Source organism: Malania oleifera, chromosome 1 (assembly GCF_029873635.1).
Source record: "Malania oleifera isolate guangnan ecotype guangnan chromosome 1, ASM2987363v1, whole genome shotgun sequence".
NCBI classification, from domain to species: domain Eukaryota; kingdom Viridiplantae; phylum Streptophyta; class Magnoliopsida; order Santalales; family Ximeniaceae; genus Malania; species Malania oleifera.
In genome coordinates, this window is record NC_080417.1 from 75,595,068 (window position 1) to 75,611,698 (window position 16,631).

Below are 16,631 nucleotides of genomic sequence, written 5' to 3' on the forward strand. Positions count from 1 at the left end.
TCCTATTCCAGTTGTTTTACAAGTATTATCATTTCCCATAAAAACAACCCCACCATTTAATTCTTCAAAATTAGAAAATCATTCCCTATTGGGACACATGTGATAGGAATAACCAGAATCTAAAATCCACTCACCAAAATAATGTGGCGAAGATATTCCAACAAGAGAAAAATCTGACTCACTTCCATCATCATTGGCTATATTGGCATTAGAATGTGCTTTGCCCTTATTCTTCTGCTGTAATTTAGGGCAATCTTTCTTCCAATGCCCTCTCTCACGACAAAAGGTGCATTCATCTTTAGCAGGTCTCCCACGAGATTTACTCCTCCCCTGAGATTTACTCTTCCTTCCAGGCATATGACTCTGAGAATGTTCCCTTATTGTTAGTGCTTCTGCTGTTTCCTTATGGACCCTCTGATCCTTCTTTCTGCATTCAGTACTAATCAATGCAGTACAAACAGCATCATAAGTAACTTTATCTTTCCCATACAATAAAGTGGTGGTTAAATGTTCATACTCATCAGGGAGAGAATTCAGTAATAATATGGCTTTATCCTCATTTTCACCTTTTCATCCAAATTTAACAAATCGACCAAAATTTTATTGAAAGCATTTATGTGGTCATTAATCGAAATACCTGGTTGATATTGGAAGAGAAACAATTTCTTTTTCAAATAGGGCCGATTTTCTAGACTCTTGGTCATAAATGTATCTTCTAATGTCTTCCACAATTTCTTTGCAGATGTCTCCCTCATAACACAATATTTTTGATTTTTGGCGAGACACAGACGAATCGTACCACATGCCTAACGATTGATCTTTTCCCAATCTCTGTCAACGATATCTACCGGTTTATCATCCAAAGCAATATCTAGTTCTTGTTGATATAAGATGTCGATCACCTCACATTGCCACATACCAAAATTATTGGTACCATCAAATTTCTCCACCTCAAACCGAGCATTAGCTATCGTCTTCGATGATGATGTTGAAGCCGAAGGGGTTGGAGTTCGTGTGGACAGAGTTTCTTCTACTGCTGCACTAGTTTCTGCCATCTTCTATATATTCAATAGCAACCAACAAAGTAAAAGGCCTAGGATGAATAGTACGTACCAACTGTGTCTACTGTGTTTTATCCTATGAAATTCCACTTTGACCAGGCCGACCTCCAGGGAGCGACTGAGCCGCAATGGTCTCTGAGCACTCGCTTAGACAAGGTCTTTTTTAGGCATCAAACGTGAAATCAAGGATCCTAACAGAGGAACACCTCCATATCAACACTATTCAACCAAGCTCTGATACCAATTGTTGTGTTGGGCACCCCACTTATGCCAAACACCAATACTACAACTATTGCTATTGAATATAAAAGAAAATTAAAGCAATGCAGAAATTAATAATAAAGCAATAAAAGGAAGAAGACAAGAAATTTACGAGGTTCGGTATAGAATTACCTACGTCCTCGGGCGCCGATGATCAATCCACTACTTCTTGATAAAGTACAACTTGGAGGTGTGTTTTACAAATGAAAAGTTGAGCTCTTTATATAGCTTCAACCTTAAGTCTAAAAAACACTTCTCTCCAATGTGGGACAAATAATATAAAAAATTCAAAACAACATTTTATACTAAGGTGTAAGTATTCTACCAATGTGGGACAACAAAACAACACCTTCCACAGGTTCACCTACAGAAACCTTGTTACGAGTCTTACCACTTCTCCTATCTCTAAATGATAAGGTTCCGTGGACTTCTTGTGACATTACCGGCAGTGAACCATCCATGTTGCCGCAATCCGAACACTTCATCGGACCATTAAATCGGTAGGAGCGATGGGTGGTGTGTATAAATGGCGAGGGCGTAGTCAACGTGAGTTGACTCGTGCTTATTAGGAATTCCTTGTTAAAGACTAACAATTACAATGATCTATCTCCATTATAATGAAATTTCAAAGATTACTTGGGCCCATCGGCCAAGGCTATAAACTCGTTGAATACATCAGTGCAGTGCACGTGCGGCCCAGAATATCTAAGGGCATCACAAACCTATTATTGCTTCAAAATTTCGTGGCCTAATTGGCCATAGATCCTTTAAGAAGTTGGCCGTGAAGGGTCACCTCCATATAACTAGTTAGTAGGCTGAGGTCTTGTTCGTTAACGGAATTAACTAGAAAAATTGCTCCACCAACTAAGAATAACCATGCACCACAACTCATTAAAAAAATAAAAGAGCTCTCAATCTGTCAATCTTTACTATGTTTGGACCTTGTAAGTTTCCCTATATTGAGTCAAATTAAGCTGCAGGCCTCACTCCTGGTGGTACCGTTCCATCAATTCCTTTATGTTTCAACTTGCGACCATACTTCTCCTAGTGATTCAAAAACTTTGATTTCTCATAAGGTGCCAGTGGAGTCCTATAAGCAACATCCGTTGATTTTTGGTTGACATTGTTTATGGTTGAGACTAGAACGGTATTTGATCATCTTTGAGCCCCCCCCCCCCCCAAAAAATCTTTTGTTCTTGATTAATGAAAACATTCTTGGCAAATGCTTTTGTAGTTGATTGTGCAAACAATTGCCTTATTTTAATGTGACTATTGAAAGTGACTCGCGAATTGTAGTTGATTGACTTCGGAAAGGTAGATGTACTTTGTGGTATCTTTGAGATTTTTGAGAGGGGCTCGTGGTGGACCTAGAAGTGAACGTCATGGTGACACATCAATATAGGGAAGACAATAGAGCCTTCTCTATATTGCTGATTTTCTTGTTAAAGAAGAAGAAATGGGAAACAATATAATTTACGAAGAACAACACTCTCTACCACATTATCTGAAAGGTATTCTTCGGATGGATAGGTGGGGTCTCACTTCTGTTCGTCGTTAGTTTCAACTCTCGAGTTTTGTTTGGTGATTTTTGATTTGTTTGTGGTTGTTTTTGTGTCTCTATCTTCTTTGTTAGATTTGGTTAGTTTTGTTGTCCTGATTTGGTTGGTTGCTGGTGTTGTTTCTGGGAAGGTTTTATTTTATTTTTCTATAATATCCCTTTTGCTTATCTTGTAACCACGGTATTCCTCCGCCAAAAGTGAGGGTTTATTAATAAATAAATGGAGGTGCCGTCCTCTTTTAGTAAAAAAAAAAAAAAAAAAAAAAAATGCTTTTGCAGTTGTTCGCCTTTCATAAATCCAAGAATTTTATCTTTAGTTATGAAATACGAATGCCCTTGATTGTCCTATTAATCATTACTCCGATCCCGAAGGCCAATAGAATAGGAATAAAATCTTATGATGTTATCCTATGCTAATGTATCCAGAGCGTAGACTTACTTTGAGCACTCCAATTTCTTCAAAGTAACGACATCGGAGGGACAAACCGGCCAATTAAGGCCAGGAGCGCATCTTTGGTAAAAGGGACGGGATGATCGGTGCACACCAAAAGGCGGACTGGTTGACCCAACCGAAGGTCCAACAATGAGTTTTTTAATTGGAACAACTTAAATATATGCTATTGGAGTTGGAATTACCGCGGCTGCTGGCATCAGGCTCGCTTTCCAATAGATCCTAGTTAAGGGATTTAGATTTTATTCATTCTAATTTACTAGACTCATAGCGGCCGGTATTATTATTTATTGCCATTGCCTCCCCATGTCAGGATTGGGTTATTTGCGTGTTTGTTGTCTTCCTTGGATGTGGTATCTGTTTCTTAGGCTCCCTCTTCGAAGTCGAACCCTAATTCTCTGTCACCCGTCACCACCATAGTAGGCCACTATCTTGCCATCGAAAGTTGATAGGGCAGAAATTTGAATGATGCGTCGCCGACACCAAGGCCGTGCGATTTGTCGAGTTATCATGAATCATTAGAATAACAGGCAAAGTTTGCGTCGACCTTTTATCTAATAAATGTATCCCTTCTAGAAGTCGAGGTTTGTTGCACGTATTAGCTCTAGAATTACTACGGTTATCTAAGTAGCAAATACCGTCAAACAAACTATAATTGATTTAATGAGTTATGCGCAATTTCACAGTTTGAATTAGTTCATACTTACACAGACATGACTTTATCTTTGAGACAAGCATATGACAACTGGCAGGATCAACCAGGTAGCATTCCTTATTGATACCGACACCGTATGAGCCTAAAAGGCAATCAAAGCAAATGTCGTCATCATGTATTTACATCAAGTGATAAGCACTTGGTTAAGGGCACATTGGAGTGTAAACCCCATCCCTGCACAAGGTCCTATATCCGAGAGCTCGAGCAATAGAACCCGAACAAACCATGAGCATAAGACACACAAGTGAGGCATATGCATGGATTGCAGAGGTTGCTTTTAGGTTCACCGTGCACCCCTAAGAAGAGGCGTATAGCTAAATTGGAGGCATCAATTGATATTTTCTTCAACATCAATTGATAATTCCTTCAATTTAGGTAGGCAAAACAAGAATCGATATTTTGCCCAAGCAAGCAATTCACTTGAAGCAACAATGAAAAGGAATGCATGAGTATAGTTCTTAGCACAAGCAAAGAGCCAACAAACCCACACAAACCAATAGCCACTCACACATCATCATGTACACTTAACCACAAACCGACAAAATGCAATGCAATTCACTAGGAAAAAAGCCTTGCAAACAAACACACATTGAGTAGGATTGTAGAAGCACTGCTAGGTGTGACAGCAACATAACCAACAACTCCCGGAGAACATGCTTCAAGAATGAAAATATAGGTAATGCATGTAAACACAAATATGTTATTGCATTAGCTTTAAACAAAAGCAATCAACAGCCATTGTCAACAACATGGGCATCAATGGCTATTGTAGACCCAATACAGTAGTATAATTGTATAAACATCCACTCAATTGGGTGTGGTAGAGATAACAACATGGGCATCAATGGCTATTGTAGACCCAATACAGTAGTATAATTGTATAAACATCCACTCAATTGGGTGTGGTAGAGATAACAAAGGAAATGGGAATACTCTACAATTTTGACCTACACACAACATCACTACTCAACAAGTGATCCCTATTTTCCCCTACCCCGGGCCATAAGAAATCTCCCATAATTTTCTCAATATTACTAGCAATCTGTAGTGGAATCTTCAAGATAGATGAGTAATACCACAGTTACTAGATAGACGAGCCTTGATAATAGTGATTCTACCTCCAAGAGTGAAAAGAGCGTCCTTCCAACCACCTAGACACTTTGCCACCCTTTCCATTAATGAATTTCACAAATTCACAAATATGGGACCTCCCCCCCTCCAAAAGGGAACCCTAGATATGACAAAGGCCAATCTAACAAACCACAGCCCACAACAAAGTACCACTCCGTAGCTTGCTTAAGCAGGAGCATAAATAGCAGCTAAACTACTCTTTCCCATGTTAATTTTAAGCCCAAAAACCACCCTCTCAAAAATATCGAGAAGACCCAAAATACTCCTAAAAGAAGGACCATTTAAAAAGAAAATGGTGTCAGCAAACTGAACTGCCCCATCCACCATCCCACTCAAAACATTAGCCACTGAAAAAACAAAAAGGGGAGAGTGGGTTACCTTGTCTAATACCCATTGAGGCACTAAAATAGGACTTTGGTTGCCATTTATTGTAACAAAAAATAATACATTTGACATGCAACTCCTCATCCATTGACGCCATCTCTCATCAAACCCCTTCTTCACATGGAAACTCCAGCTAACTTTGTTATATGCTTTCTTAAGATCCAATTTGAAAATGAAACCCTTCTTCTTTCTCCTCCGAATATCCTCTATCTTGTTTGCTACCAAAATAACATCCTCTATCTATTTACCCTCCATAACTGCACTTTGAGCTCTAGAAATGGTCCTAACAAGCAATGCACTCAACCTATTAGCTTATACTTTTGTGATATTCTTATACACACACAAGAAAGAAGACTTACAGGTTTGCAATCTACAATATTGATAGATCTACTCTTCTTTGGCTCCAAAGTAATGAATGTAGTGTTAATACTCTTGCTCAAAATCCCAACCCCTTTAAATTCATTAAATACTTTAAACAAATCTCCCTTAATCACTTCCAAACAATATTGGAAGAGGGCCATATTAAACCATTTAGCTCCAGAGCCTTTTTTCCCTTAGCTCCTCCTTTCCTCCTCAAAAGGTCTCTCCAACCAAGACATCCCATCTCTAGGGATGGGATTCAACTCTAATCCCTCAATCATCAGTCTATAGGCATCCTCCTTAGAATATAGGTTAGAACTCTCCGAGGCAATCTGACAAGGATTAGGTATAGTCTCTCCCCTTCCCACATCCAATTCCTAATGAAAATCTTCCTCATTTCCCATTTACTAGCCTATGGAAGAATCTAAAAGTACAGTTGCCATATTTAACCCATTTTACTTAGTTTTTATCTCCATCTTCTCACTTAAAAATAAAATCTTCCAACTCATTCTTCAAAATGACTCTTTTCACATCCTACTCTATGAGGGATTAACATCCTCTTCCTTTCTATCTAACAAATGCAACTCACCAAAATATTGGTCTTTCTTATCCTAATATCTTTACACACTTCCCTATTCTACTCCATCAACTTTTCCTTCAATTACTTCAATCTCCTTATAAACCTAAACCCTTTTCATCCACTCTCCACTTCCTCTACTCATGTGTTCCTCACCAACGACTGAAAGGTATCATGATCCAACTACGTATTTTCAAATCTAAAGGGATTAGGACCCCATGAAACCTTACTAGGTTGCAGAAAAGCTGGAAAATGATCAACGAAGGCCTAGGAAGGACAGTTTGAGAGAGAGAGAAATCGCCCTCGCACTCACTGCAGAACAAACTATCAAGACTAGTAGTGACTGCTGCAGCCCACCCACAGACCAAGCAAGAGTAGCTTTTACCAGGGGAGGCCTCTCAAACCACACTCCCTAAAATCCCAGACCTTTCAGCACTCTAGTTACCTAAAATTTGCAGGGTTTAGTGTCGAGAGATTAAAATCATAATCACTACTTGTTCACAGGGTTGAGTTGTTGATTTGGTAATTAGAATTTAATTTTTCCAAACACCTCACAATCTCTACACTTTCAATATCTTGTCATATTCTGCTTGTCTGTCTTTGAATTGGATCTTTCTACATTCTATTGAGACATATTTACTGATCTCTCTCTCTCTATGGCTGCTGGGCTTCCTGTTGAGTTTCTTAATTGTTTGCTTTTTCAAGCCATGACTGCTAACTATTTCTGATAATTGTGAACTCTTTCTATAGGGTGATGTTGCATGCAGTCAGTGCCACTAAAACAAGCATATCCTACCCAAGAAGCCCACAATTTCATCGAAAGCATTTAGTTCCAGCAAGGCTTCATGTAGCTGCTTCATTGCCTGCTGCAAATGGGGTTAAAGTGGAGTATACTCCCTGGCTAATTGTTGGGTTGGGAAACCCTGGAAACAAGTACCATGGAACTAGGCATAATGTAATCAAACACATTTGAAAATGCTGAATTTCAAATCTCATCTCATTTGTTTGCTTAATTTGCTTTGATTATTGTATTTGGATTCTTTTGTTATATGGAGAAATATGTGTGCGCGCGCATGTGTTTTTTCTTTGTTTTTTTTTTTTTGTTTTTTTGTTTTTTTTTTTTTTTTTTTTGTGGTGTTAATCATCATGTTAGTAATTTTGTGAGACTTTTTATTTATTTATTTTTTTAATTTTTTATCAGGTTGGTTTTGAAATGATCGATCAAATATCTCAAAAAGAAGGCATTCTTTTGAACACAATACAGTCCAAGGCCTTAATTGGCATAGGTGCATTTTAATTGTGTTTCATTACTCCATATCCTAATGGTTTTTATTGTTGTTTACTATGTTTTCCCCTTTTTAACCTTCACTTTGAGCTTGATATTTGTTTAGATTCTTTGTGTAATCAGTGCAGGTTCCATTGGAGAGATACCGGTTTTGTTGGTGAAACCTCAGGCTTACATGAATTTCAGTGGGGAATCGGTTTGTTGTCATCTTTCATTCAGCTATTATGTTCTTTGTTGTTGTTGCAAGAATGCTTTTATACCTGGGGAAATTGGAAATTTTTTTCCATAATTGGATGTTTATAGCTGGAAGAATTTGAAAATCTAGGGGACTTGATTGGTTCTTTGTCCATGTTACTGTTGGCAAGTTGCCTAATGTTGTGAAAGTGTTTTAAGTGTGGAAATCTATCATCATGGATAAGGACATTATAGTTTCATTGAACAGTGTGGCTGTAAAAAAAGAAAAAAAAAGGACGATACTGTAAAACTGGAGTCATTTCAAGCAACATTGGAGAAGCGAAGGGCTAGCTTAGTGGTAACTGGTAAGAGTAGTCCCAACCATGACTATGTAATGTAGAACAATAGGAGAGAACAGGGAAAGAGAGAGCAATAAGGGAGAGAGACAGAAGAGATGGAAGACAAGAAGAAAGAAGGAAGAAGGAAGAAGGAAGAAGGAAGAAAGAAGAAGGAAGAAGGAAGAAGAAGAAGAAGAAGAAAGAGGGAAGGGCTGTACAGCTACATAGAGGTAGAAGGAAGAGAAATCTAGTTTTTGAATTCAAATTGATCACTATCTTTTATATACAATTAACTAAAACACATATTACAAAGCAGTCCCAACATAACAATGTGTCTAATTGTGGAGGCAATGTTGTGTAAATCATGCCCTCCTTAGATCCTCAATATTGTGTGAGAGCTTTGTGCACTGGGTTTTGCATCTTTTAGCTCAACATAACATCAAATTACACAGCAGAAGGTCTAATTCATGTCTATTGTTCTAAATCTACACCATCATATTGTTCTAAGTAAGCCAAATAGGCTTCCTAAATGATGAAGGCAATCCTATGTCACACTTTCCTGGCTGAAGTGTACTTGATTTGGATAGTGGGACAACCATAGATTTACAAATTGGTGCATAACTTTATTGATGTCTTCCAAGAACATTATGTGGTGCTACCTCAAAGGTCCTTCAATTCACAGCTATATTAGATGATACGGTTTGTTATGGTATCATAACGTTGTTATACGCCGTTACATTATTAGAATGGTTGTGAATGACTAGAATAGGCTTTTGAATCCTTTTTTTTTTTTGCATTTTTTTTCGCTATTTTCCCTTCATCGAAACTTAGAACTCAATTTTAAGATGGTCTATTTTAGTTGGTAATATATATATATATTTAAAAATTCCTTTTTGGATTTATTCTTTTTGACATTTAATTGTATTTGTTTAATAACTAGCATTCAGATAAACCTAAGTTTTTCTCTCATTAAAATTACATATCTGCATGTTGTAAATTCTTTCATTTTGCGTCTTTTGTACAACGAATTTGGGACAGTACATGAGTTGGAGTGTGTAACGGCCATAGATTTAAAATTTGGTGCATAACTGCATTGATGCCTTCCAAGAACATTTCATGGTGCTATCTCAAAAGTCCTTCAATTCACAACTACATCAGACGATGTGGTTTGTTATGGTATCATTACATTGTTATAGGCCGTTACATTATTAGACAGATTGTGAATGACTAGAATAGGCTTTTGAGCCCTTTTTTTTGCGCTTAGAACTCAAATTTAAGATGGTTTATTTTAGTTGATAATTTAAAAAAAAAAAAAAAAATTCATTTTTGAATTTATTTTCTTTTCGGAATTTAGTTGGTATTTATTTAATAACTTGCATTCAGATAAACCTAAGTTTTTCTCTCATTAAAATAACATGTTTGCATCTTGTAAGTTCTTTCATTTTTTATGTCCTTCTTACACCTAATTTGGGACAAAAATATGCTCTATAATTCTATTGCTTTCCATTTTTGTTCTTGTTTGGTGTATGAACATTCTATATTTTATGTTTCTTTATATTTCTCATTTCATAGTTCAAACTCCAGTTATAATCAATAAAGTAGTGAAAAGTAGCAAAACATGCTTCTTGTCACCAATGACGACTAAAGCAATTGAAATCCAATGCTTGTAGCATATGTTGCATTTAAATAGATTAAAATTTAGTGAAACAAATCATATAAAGCATTAATATGTAGTATTCTAGGATCGAAACATGTGAGTCTATATGTTTCTTAACAAATTAGCTAATTCAAAAAAAGAATTTATGGATGTGGTGTTCTTGTTTGGTGTATGAACTTTCTATATTTTTTGTTTCTTTATATTTCTCATTTTATAGTTCAAACTTCAGTTATAATCAATAAAGTAGTGAAAAGTAGCAAATACATGCTTCTTGTCACCAATGGCGACAAAAGCAATTGAAATCCAATGCTTGTAGCATATGTTGCATTTAAATTGATTAAAATTTAGTAAAACAAATCATATAAAGCATTAATATGTAGTATTCTGGGATTGAAACATGTGAGTCTATATGTTTCTTAACAAGTTAGCTAATTCAAAAAAAGAATTTATGGATGCAGTGTTCGTTATCCATTACATAAAGTGTGCAATGTTTGTGACTGGTACAATGCAACCAGTCGCAAGACTCACAGCCATTGCCTTTACATAGATAGCTACTGTTATTTATTTATTTATTTAAAACAATGGTAACAACTTAGGAGCAATTGTGAAAAGCATCCTTAGTAAGCCATGTAGTATGCAAAGTAGGGACACCTCTTCATTGAACCACATACCGTGAAAAATTATCCTAAGCAGAACACACAAGTTTGCCATATGTGGTTGAGATAAGGGAGGAGCTTGAGGAATTACAGAATGAGCGCTAGATGACAAAGTAGTAGGTGGGGCTCAAAAGTGCCTCAATGAGCTGCCAAATCCTCGACTTTGAAAACTAGACTGATGAAGGGAGGAAAATCAAGGTTTCTTAAGCGGTGGATAAAGGGCCAATGGCATGGGCATGGAACTTCTTAAAAGAATTTCTGGCTTAGCTTTCAAGTCTAATGCAAACATGAGACTATCACCCGCATTAAATTCTTTAGCTCTATGATGTACGTAAACTGGAATTTTCTACATTACTCATGTTCTAACCTCAACGTGCAACTCATGCATGTGACGAACAAAATACTTGGCAGGCTCTAGACTATGGGCTTCTTGTGGTAAAGGAACAAAATCAATGGGTGCATGCGGTTTGTAACCAAATAAATACTCAAAAAAGACATTTATCTTTTGACCTATTCATGTAAGTGTTATAAGAAAACTTGTTAAAAGGTAGTACTAAGTCCCATTTGCCTTGCTTTTCTCCTACTACACATCTAAGTAGATCACCTAAACTAAGATTAAACAGTGATTGGCAACAAAGGTTGATGATTAAATGGGTTAAGGAGGGGGATTGCGACTCAAAGTTGTTTCATAGGCTGGCTAATGGGGGGCAAAGTAAAAGTTTTATTAAAGCGGGGGAATTAGATTCTAGTTGTGTTGTGAGAGATCAGAAGCAAATCAAGTAATTACATATTTTTATAGAGACATATCTATTAGGGACAGTCAGCGTAGATTGATGAAAGAGGGATTCCACAGGCAATTGTGGGATATAAAGCTCTTTGGTTAGAAAGGACTTTGATGTTGAGAAAGTTATAGGGATGGTGTTGGAGATGAATAAGGAAAGCACACCAGGACACGATGATTTTAGAATTGCCTTTTTTTTTTTTTCCAGGATAGTTGAGAGGTCATGCAAGAGGATATTGTAATTTTTTTAATCAGTTCCATTGTGATGGGATGGCAGGCAATTGTGTGAATTCTACCTTTATTGCCCTTATTCCTAAGAAGGAGCATTCTTGGAGGGTGAGAAGGCTACTAGCCCTTTGAAAAGTTTAACATAGGTTTTTTCAAAAAAGGCTCCGAGGGGTTTTAGGGGATGTGGCGAAGTTGGCTTAATCTGCTTTCATTAAAGAAAAGATTTAGATGCTGTTGGTAGCTAATGAGGTGGTTGAGGATGTGAAATTGGGTGTTTTTGAAGGAGGTGGTGGTGGTGGTGGTAGGAGTGCCATTCCTAAATTGGATTTTGAAAAACCCTATGACATGGTGATCTCGTGATGCTGTAGCAGCATCAAGTAATTACAGATGAGTGAGAATTTGGGAGAAATAGAGAGGAAAGGGGAAGAAAAATAAGAAGGAAGAAGGAAGAGGAAGGAGATACACTGCGGAGGAATGAAACCTTCACTTTCAATTCAATTTCATGAAAAATTACCTTTTACATGGCTTTTACACCCTAATTATACGAAAGACTAAATTAGAAGAAGTTACATGTAAACCCTTAAAGATACAAGAAATTACAAATGAACCCCTAAAACACACATAAACACAATACAAACCGACCCATTAATAAACATAACCTAATTAATTACTCTTAAATCTAATGGTCTGAAATCAAATAATTTCTTAATTCAGTTCTCCTTTATGAGCCTCGAATGAGGGTCTGTTCATTGCCTTGCTTCTTGTTTTACATTAGCTGGAGTTTTTTAGATAAGGTGTTGGGTAAGAAGGGTTTTGGATTAGTTTAGAGGAATTGGATAAAAGGTTGCTTTTCCTTCACTAATATGGCTGTAGTTGTGTGTGGACTGCCTACAGAGTGGTTTAAGGATTTCTAGTGTTTGAGGCAAGGGGATCCCCTTTCTCCTTTATTGTTTAACTTAAGTAGGTTGATTACTGTGCTCAGATCCTGGGGTAGCTAGAGGCTTAATAGTTGGCAGGGAGTAGGTGGAGGTGTCTCACCCTTAGTTTGCATTCACACCTTTTTTTTTTTTAATTTTTAATTTTTAATTTTTTTCCTTTTTTTGATAACAAAAAAAAAAAAAATAATTTATTGATAAGATAAGAATTTAGAAAAAGAAGAAAAAGACTTCTCCTGTCAAAATTCTGGAATAATCCAGAAAAAAGTAAACTAATAAAAAAAAAAAAAACTGAAAAAAAAAGCCAGAGCTAAGGATTCCTCCATTCTCGCTGAACCTCCAGAAAACTAACTCCCTTAAAGCAACCAAAGCCAATACAACAAAAAGAGGCCAGCTAATGAACCTTCTCCCGGACCAGCTGCCAATTCAATTTTCTCCCTGAAAAAATATGTGCATTATGCTCTTAACCATAGTCCCCACAATGCAAAAATACTGCATTTCCATAATGCAAGCCTCTCCTTTCTTCTACCAAACACCTCAAAAGAAATAGACGAAAATTCCTTCACCAATGCTGGGCAGACCCAAGATTCTCCCATCATGCCAAATAATTTATTCCAGATTCTTCAAGAATAATCAAAGTGTAAAAATAAATGAGGTGCCGTTTCAGAATTCAAATAACATAGCACACAAACATCTGGAGATAAGGCCTTCAAAGGTCTCTTGATCTTCAAGAGTTTATTATTATTGACTTATTAAGAACAATCAGCATGTCTCCAAGTGGGGTGGTTGAGGATAATGTTAAAAAATTCCATAATGTTGAAAAATTTTATAAAGTTCTTTGTTTGTTAAATTTTTTTAAGATTTCGGTATTGAAGATCAGCATGACTCCAAGTGGGGTGGTTGGTATTAATTTGGATCATGCCTGATGGAGTTACAGAGGGTTTCAATGCGTTAGTTAATTGTAACTCTGTGACTTGGCTTTTGTCTTAGTTTGGTCTTTCTTTAGGGCTTAGTAGGTAATCCTACTTCAGTTTCTTTTTGAGATTTGGCAGTAGAGAGAGTAAGTAGGGGATTGGTGGGTTGGAAAAGGGCATACTTGCCCTTAAATGGTCGTATAAGTCTCATTTCATCTCTTTCTAATATCTCAAGATATTTTCCATCCTTTTTTTAAGTTCCTGCAAGTGTAGTGGGTGTTTTGGAGAGGCCTATGAGACACTACGTATTGTGTGAATCTGGGGTTAGTAAGAGGAATTACCTTGTTAGTTCGGATGTGGTTAGAAGACCTAGGTCAGAAGGTTATTTGGGGCTTGGTAATGTGGTTTCTTAGAACATTTCTTCATTGGAAAATGGTTATGAAGGTTCCCTTTAGAGACTAATTCCCTATGCAGAAGGTTATTAGAAATAAATATGGTGTTCTTTGCAATGGATGAGATTCTAGACGGACTTGCATTGTTTCTCATGGCACCCCTGGAAGCTCGTTTCCTAGAGTGCTCATTTTTTCTTTCCTCTCACTCAGTTTGAAGCAGGTAATGGTAAGTAATTTGATTTTGGGAGGATCTTTGGGAGGGAAAGATTTTGTTAGAGTTTTTGGTGCCTTGTCTTTTTAGCTTATCATCCTTGGATTGCTCTAACCTATTTCAGTTTATTCTTTGGATGGGGCCTCTTTCTTGAGTGTTCCACTTCTTTGTGTGTCTTGATAAGAGATGTTGATGAGCTTATCTCTTTGCTGAGTGTTTTGGATTCTTTTGTTCCTTAGTCGAGGTGTGTCATGTGATTCTAGGGTTTAGGTAGGGGATTCTTGAGCTCTTTTTCTTTGAAATCTTTCTTTCATCATTTATTGATACCTTGAACCCCTTGTTCTTTTCCTTTGAATAATGTCATTTGTAAGGCTAAGGTTCTGTTTAAGCAGCAAGGCTTTCATTTGGACTTTTGACTCTTAGCAGGATTAATAAAAATGGCTTGTTACAAGTAAGGAGACCCTATAAGGCTGTCAGCTCTTATATTTTTATGATGGGCTTAGAATCTAACGAGATTAATGCACATCTTTTTCTACATTGTTGGGCGGTGAGACAACTTTGGTCTACCCTTTACTCTATTTTTGGTGAAACTTAGGTAGCTCCAAAAAATTTGGTTGAATTCTTGCTGGTGCGGTTTTGAGGTTTTGAGAAAAGTAAAAAGGGGTAGCATTATGGACTTGTGCAGCATATGCTATTCATTAAACTTTGCGTACTGAGAGAAATGTCAGGATTTTCAATGTTTTTATATATTTTTAAGTAAACCTCTAGCTGTTTCTAGTTGTAAAAAGGGGTAGCATTATGGACTTGTGCAGCATATGCTATTCCTTAAACTTTGCGAACTGAGAGAAATGTCAGGATTTTCAATGTTTTTGTATATTTTTAAGTAAACCTCTAGCTGTTTCTAGTTTCTTTACCTTGTCTTTAGTTGGATTTTGTCATATCTAATTGTTGACCTGTTTAAGATTGATATTGTCTATCTCTCACGTTTATTTGCTTTTCATTATTTTCTAGGTTGGACCACTTGCTGCATATTATCAAGTACCCTTGCGTCATATCTTGCTGGTACTCATACTTTTTGGCATAACTAGAAAATTTTGAGAACATGTTGGCATGGTTTTTTGCATGTTTTTAAGACATCATTGTGTAGGTTTATGATGAGATGAGCTTACCGAATGGTGTTTTGAGGCTTCAGCCCAAAGGAGGGCATGGTCATCATAATGGGTATGTTTCCCTAATAATTGCTTGAACAAAGTTTCTATGTACCTTGTTTGGTCGTATAGGTTTCTTGAATTTGTATTTATCATCAATTTCAATTTGTCATGTCTCTGTGTTCAGTTTGCTCCAATCTCTGTACTAGAAGGTGTCTTATTTTTCATTTTAATGTTGATTTTATTGGTGGACTACTAATTCATACATCCTTTTAACTCAAGCACAAAGTTATCTCTAAATAGAGATTTGAGTGTTTCGACCAGCCAGATGTCATGGATGTTATAGTGGAACTTCGTTGCATAAAATGTTGATTTGTATAATCAGGACTGGAATTTGAATTTGTTGTTCATTGGCATAATAAACAATCCAAGAGTAGGCTTGAGTTCGAGCCTGGTCTCAATATCTGAAGTAGGGATGAACTTGGTTGCTCCTCCCAACAATTGGTCATGCTATATAAATTTGATGATTCACGTTAAGCTTTTATCCCCCTGGTTTGATTAGGATGTTTATTGAAAATAGGTGAGCAACATTAAAAATGGTGTTTCGTAATAGAAAGGAATGTAGCTACTAACAAATAATGTCAGTTAAATTACAGGATTATACTCTTTGTTGACTATATTTTTAAGTTCTCAAAAGCTGAATAACTTTTAAATATGTTCATTTTGGGTGTTTGTTAGCTGGAAAGAGAAAAATAGAATGGAAATAATGATCTTCAAAGTCTAGTTCTGAAGCTGATGGAAATGGTTGAAAACAAACACAAGGCTTAGATAGGGGCTGTTTAGTATTCTAAATATCTTCCTTTTCTGTTTCTGTTTCTACTTTTCATTGCTATAAAGTGAAGAAACAGGTTATGAGAGTGTGTTTACATTGCTAGTTTTCTGTTTTTGATGTTGGTTTTGGCAAAAATTAAAACCAGGTTTTATAGTTTTCAATTGTTGTGGTAACCTATTACTGTAGTACATTAATATCTGAATTGGATTTTTGGAATTAAATTATTCATTCTATAGTAAATTTTTAATTAAAATTTGTTGGAAGGAAATATTTTATTTTAGTAATAAGTTGTGTGAGTGGGGTTATTTTTGTCCTTAAATCTTTTTATTCTTATTAATATATAAGAGGCAGGCCTGGAGCTCTACAAAAGGTTCCAGGAAAAACTGCAGATTGTTCTTTTTTCCTTCTTCTCATCCTCTCTTCATCTTTAATCGTGAGTTCTGTATTTTCTCTATGGTTCTTCAATTTATTTCAGATTTACAGCATGGTATCAGAGCAGTTTCTCTGAATGCCATTAATCTGACCTAGCACAGCCCTCTCTTCCTCTCCCTTTTTCTTTTCTCTACCTTGTCAACCTTTAAA

At 36.5% G+C, this 16,631-nt stretch overlaps 2 protein-coding genes across 7 annotated transcripts in view; one reads left to right on the plus strand and one right to left on the minus strand.

The window, feature by feature from the left end:
• Nucleotides 1–16,631, plus strand: part of LOC131160247 (chloroplastic group IIB intron splicing facilitator CRS2, chloroplastic) — a 45,245-nt gene that overhangs the window by 17,443 nt on the left and 11,171 nt on the right. For all 6 annotated transcript variants that reach the window (XM_058115720.1, XM_058115702.1, XM_058115711.1 and 3 more), the window contains exons 3-7: nt 7,249–7,453; nt 7,700–7,784; nt 7,912–7,979; nt 15,081–15,131; nt 15,217–15,290. In XM_058115720.1, the coding sequence (XP_057971703.1) occupies nt 7,253–7,453; nt 7,700–7,784; nt 7,912–7,979; nt 15,081–15,131; nt 15,217–15,290 (479 nt within the window). In that variant the 5' untranslated portion in view covers nt 7,249–7,252. The remainder of the gene's footprint in view (nt 1–7,248; nt 7,454–7,699; nt 7,785–7,911; nt 7,980–15,080; nt 15,132–15,216; nt 15,291–16,631) is intronic.
• LOC131160239 (disease resistance protein RPM1-like) overlaps nt 1–16,631 on the minus strand; it is a 47,763-nt gene that overhangs the window by 6,044 nt on the left and 25,088 nt on the right. The gene's annotated exons all lie outside the window — the stretch shown is intronic.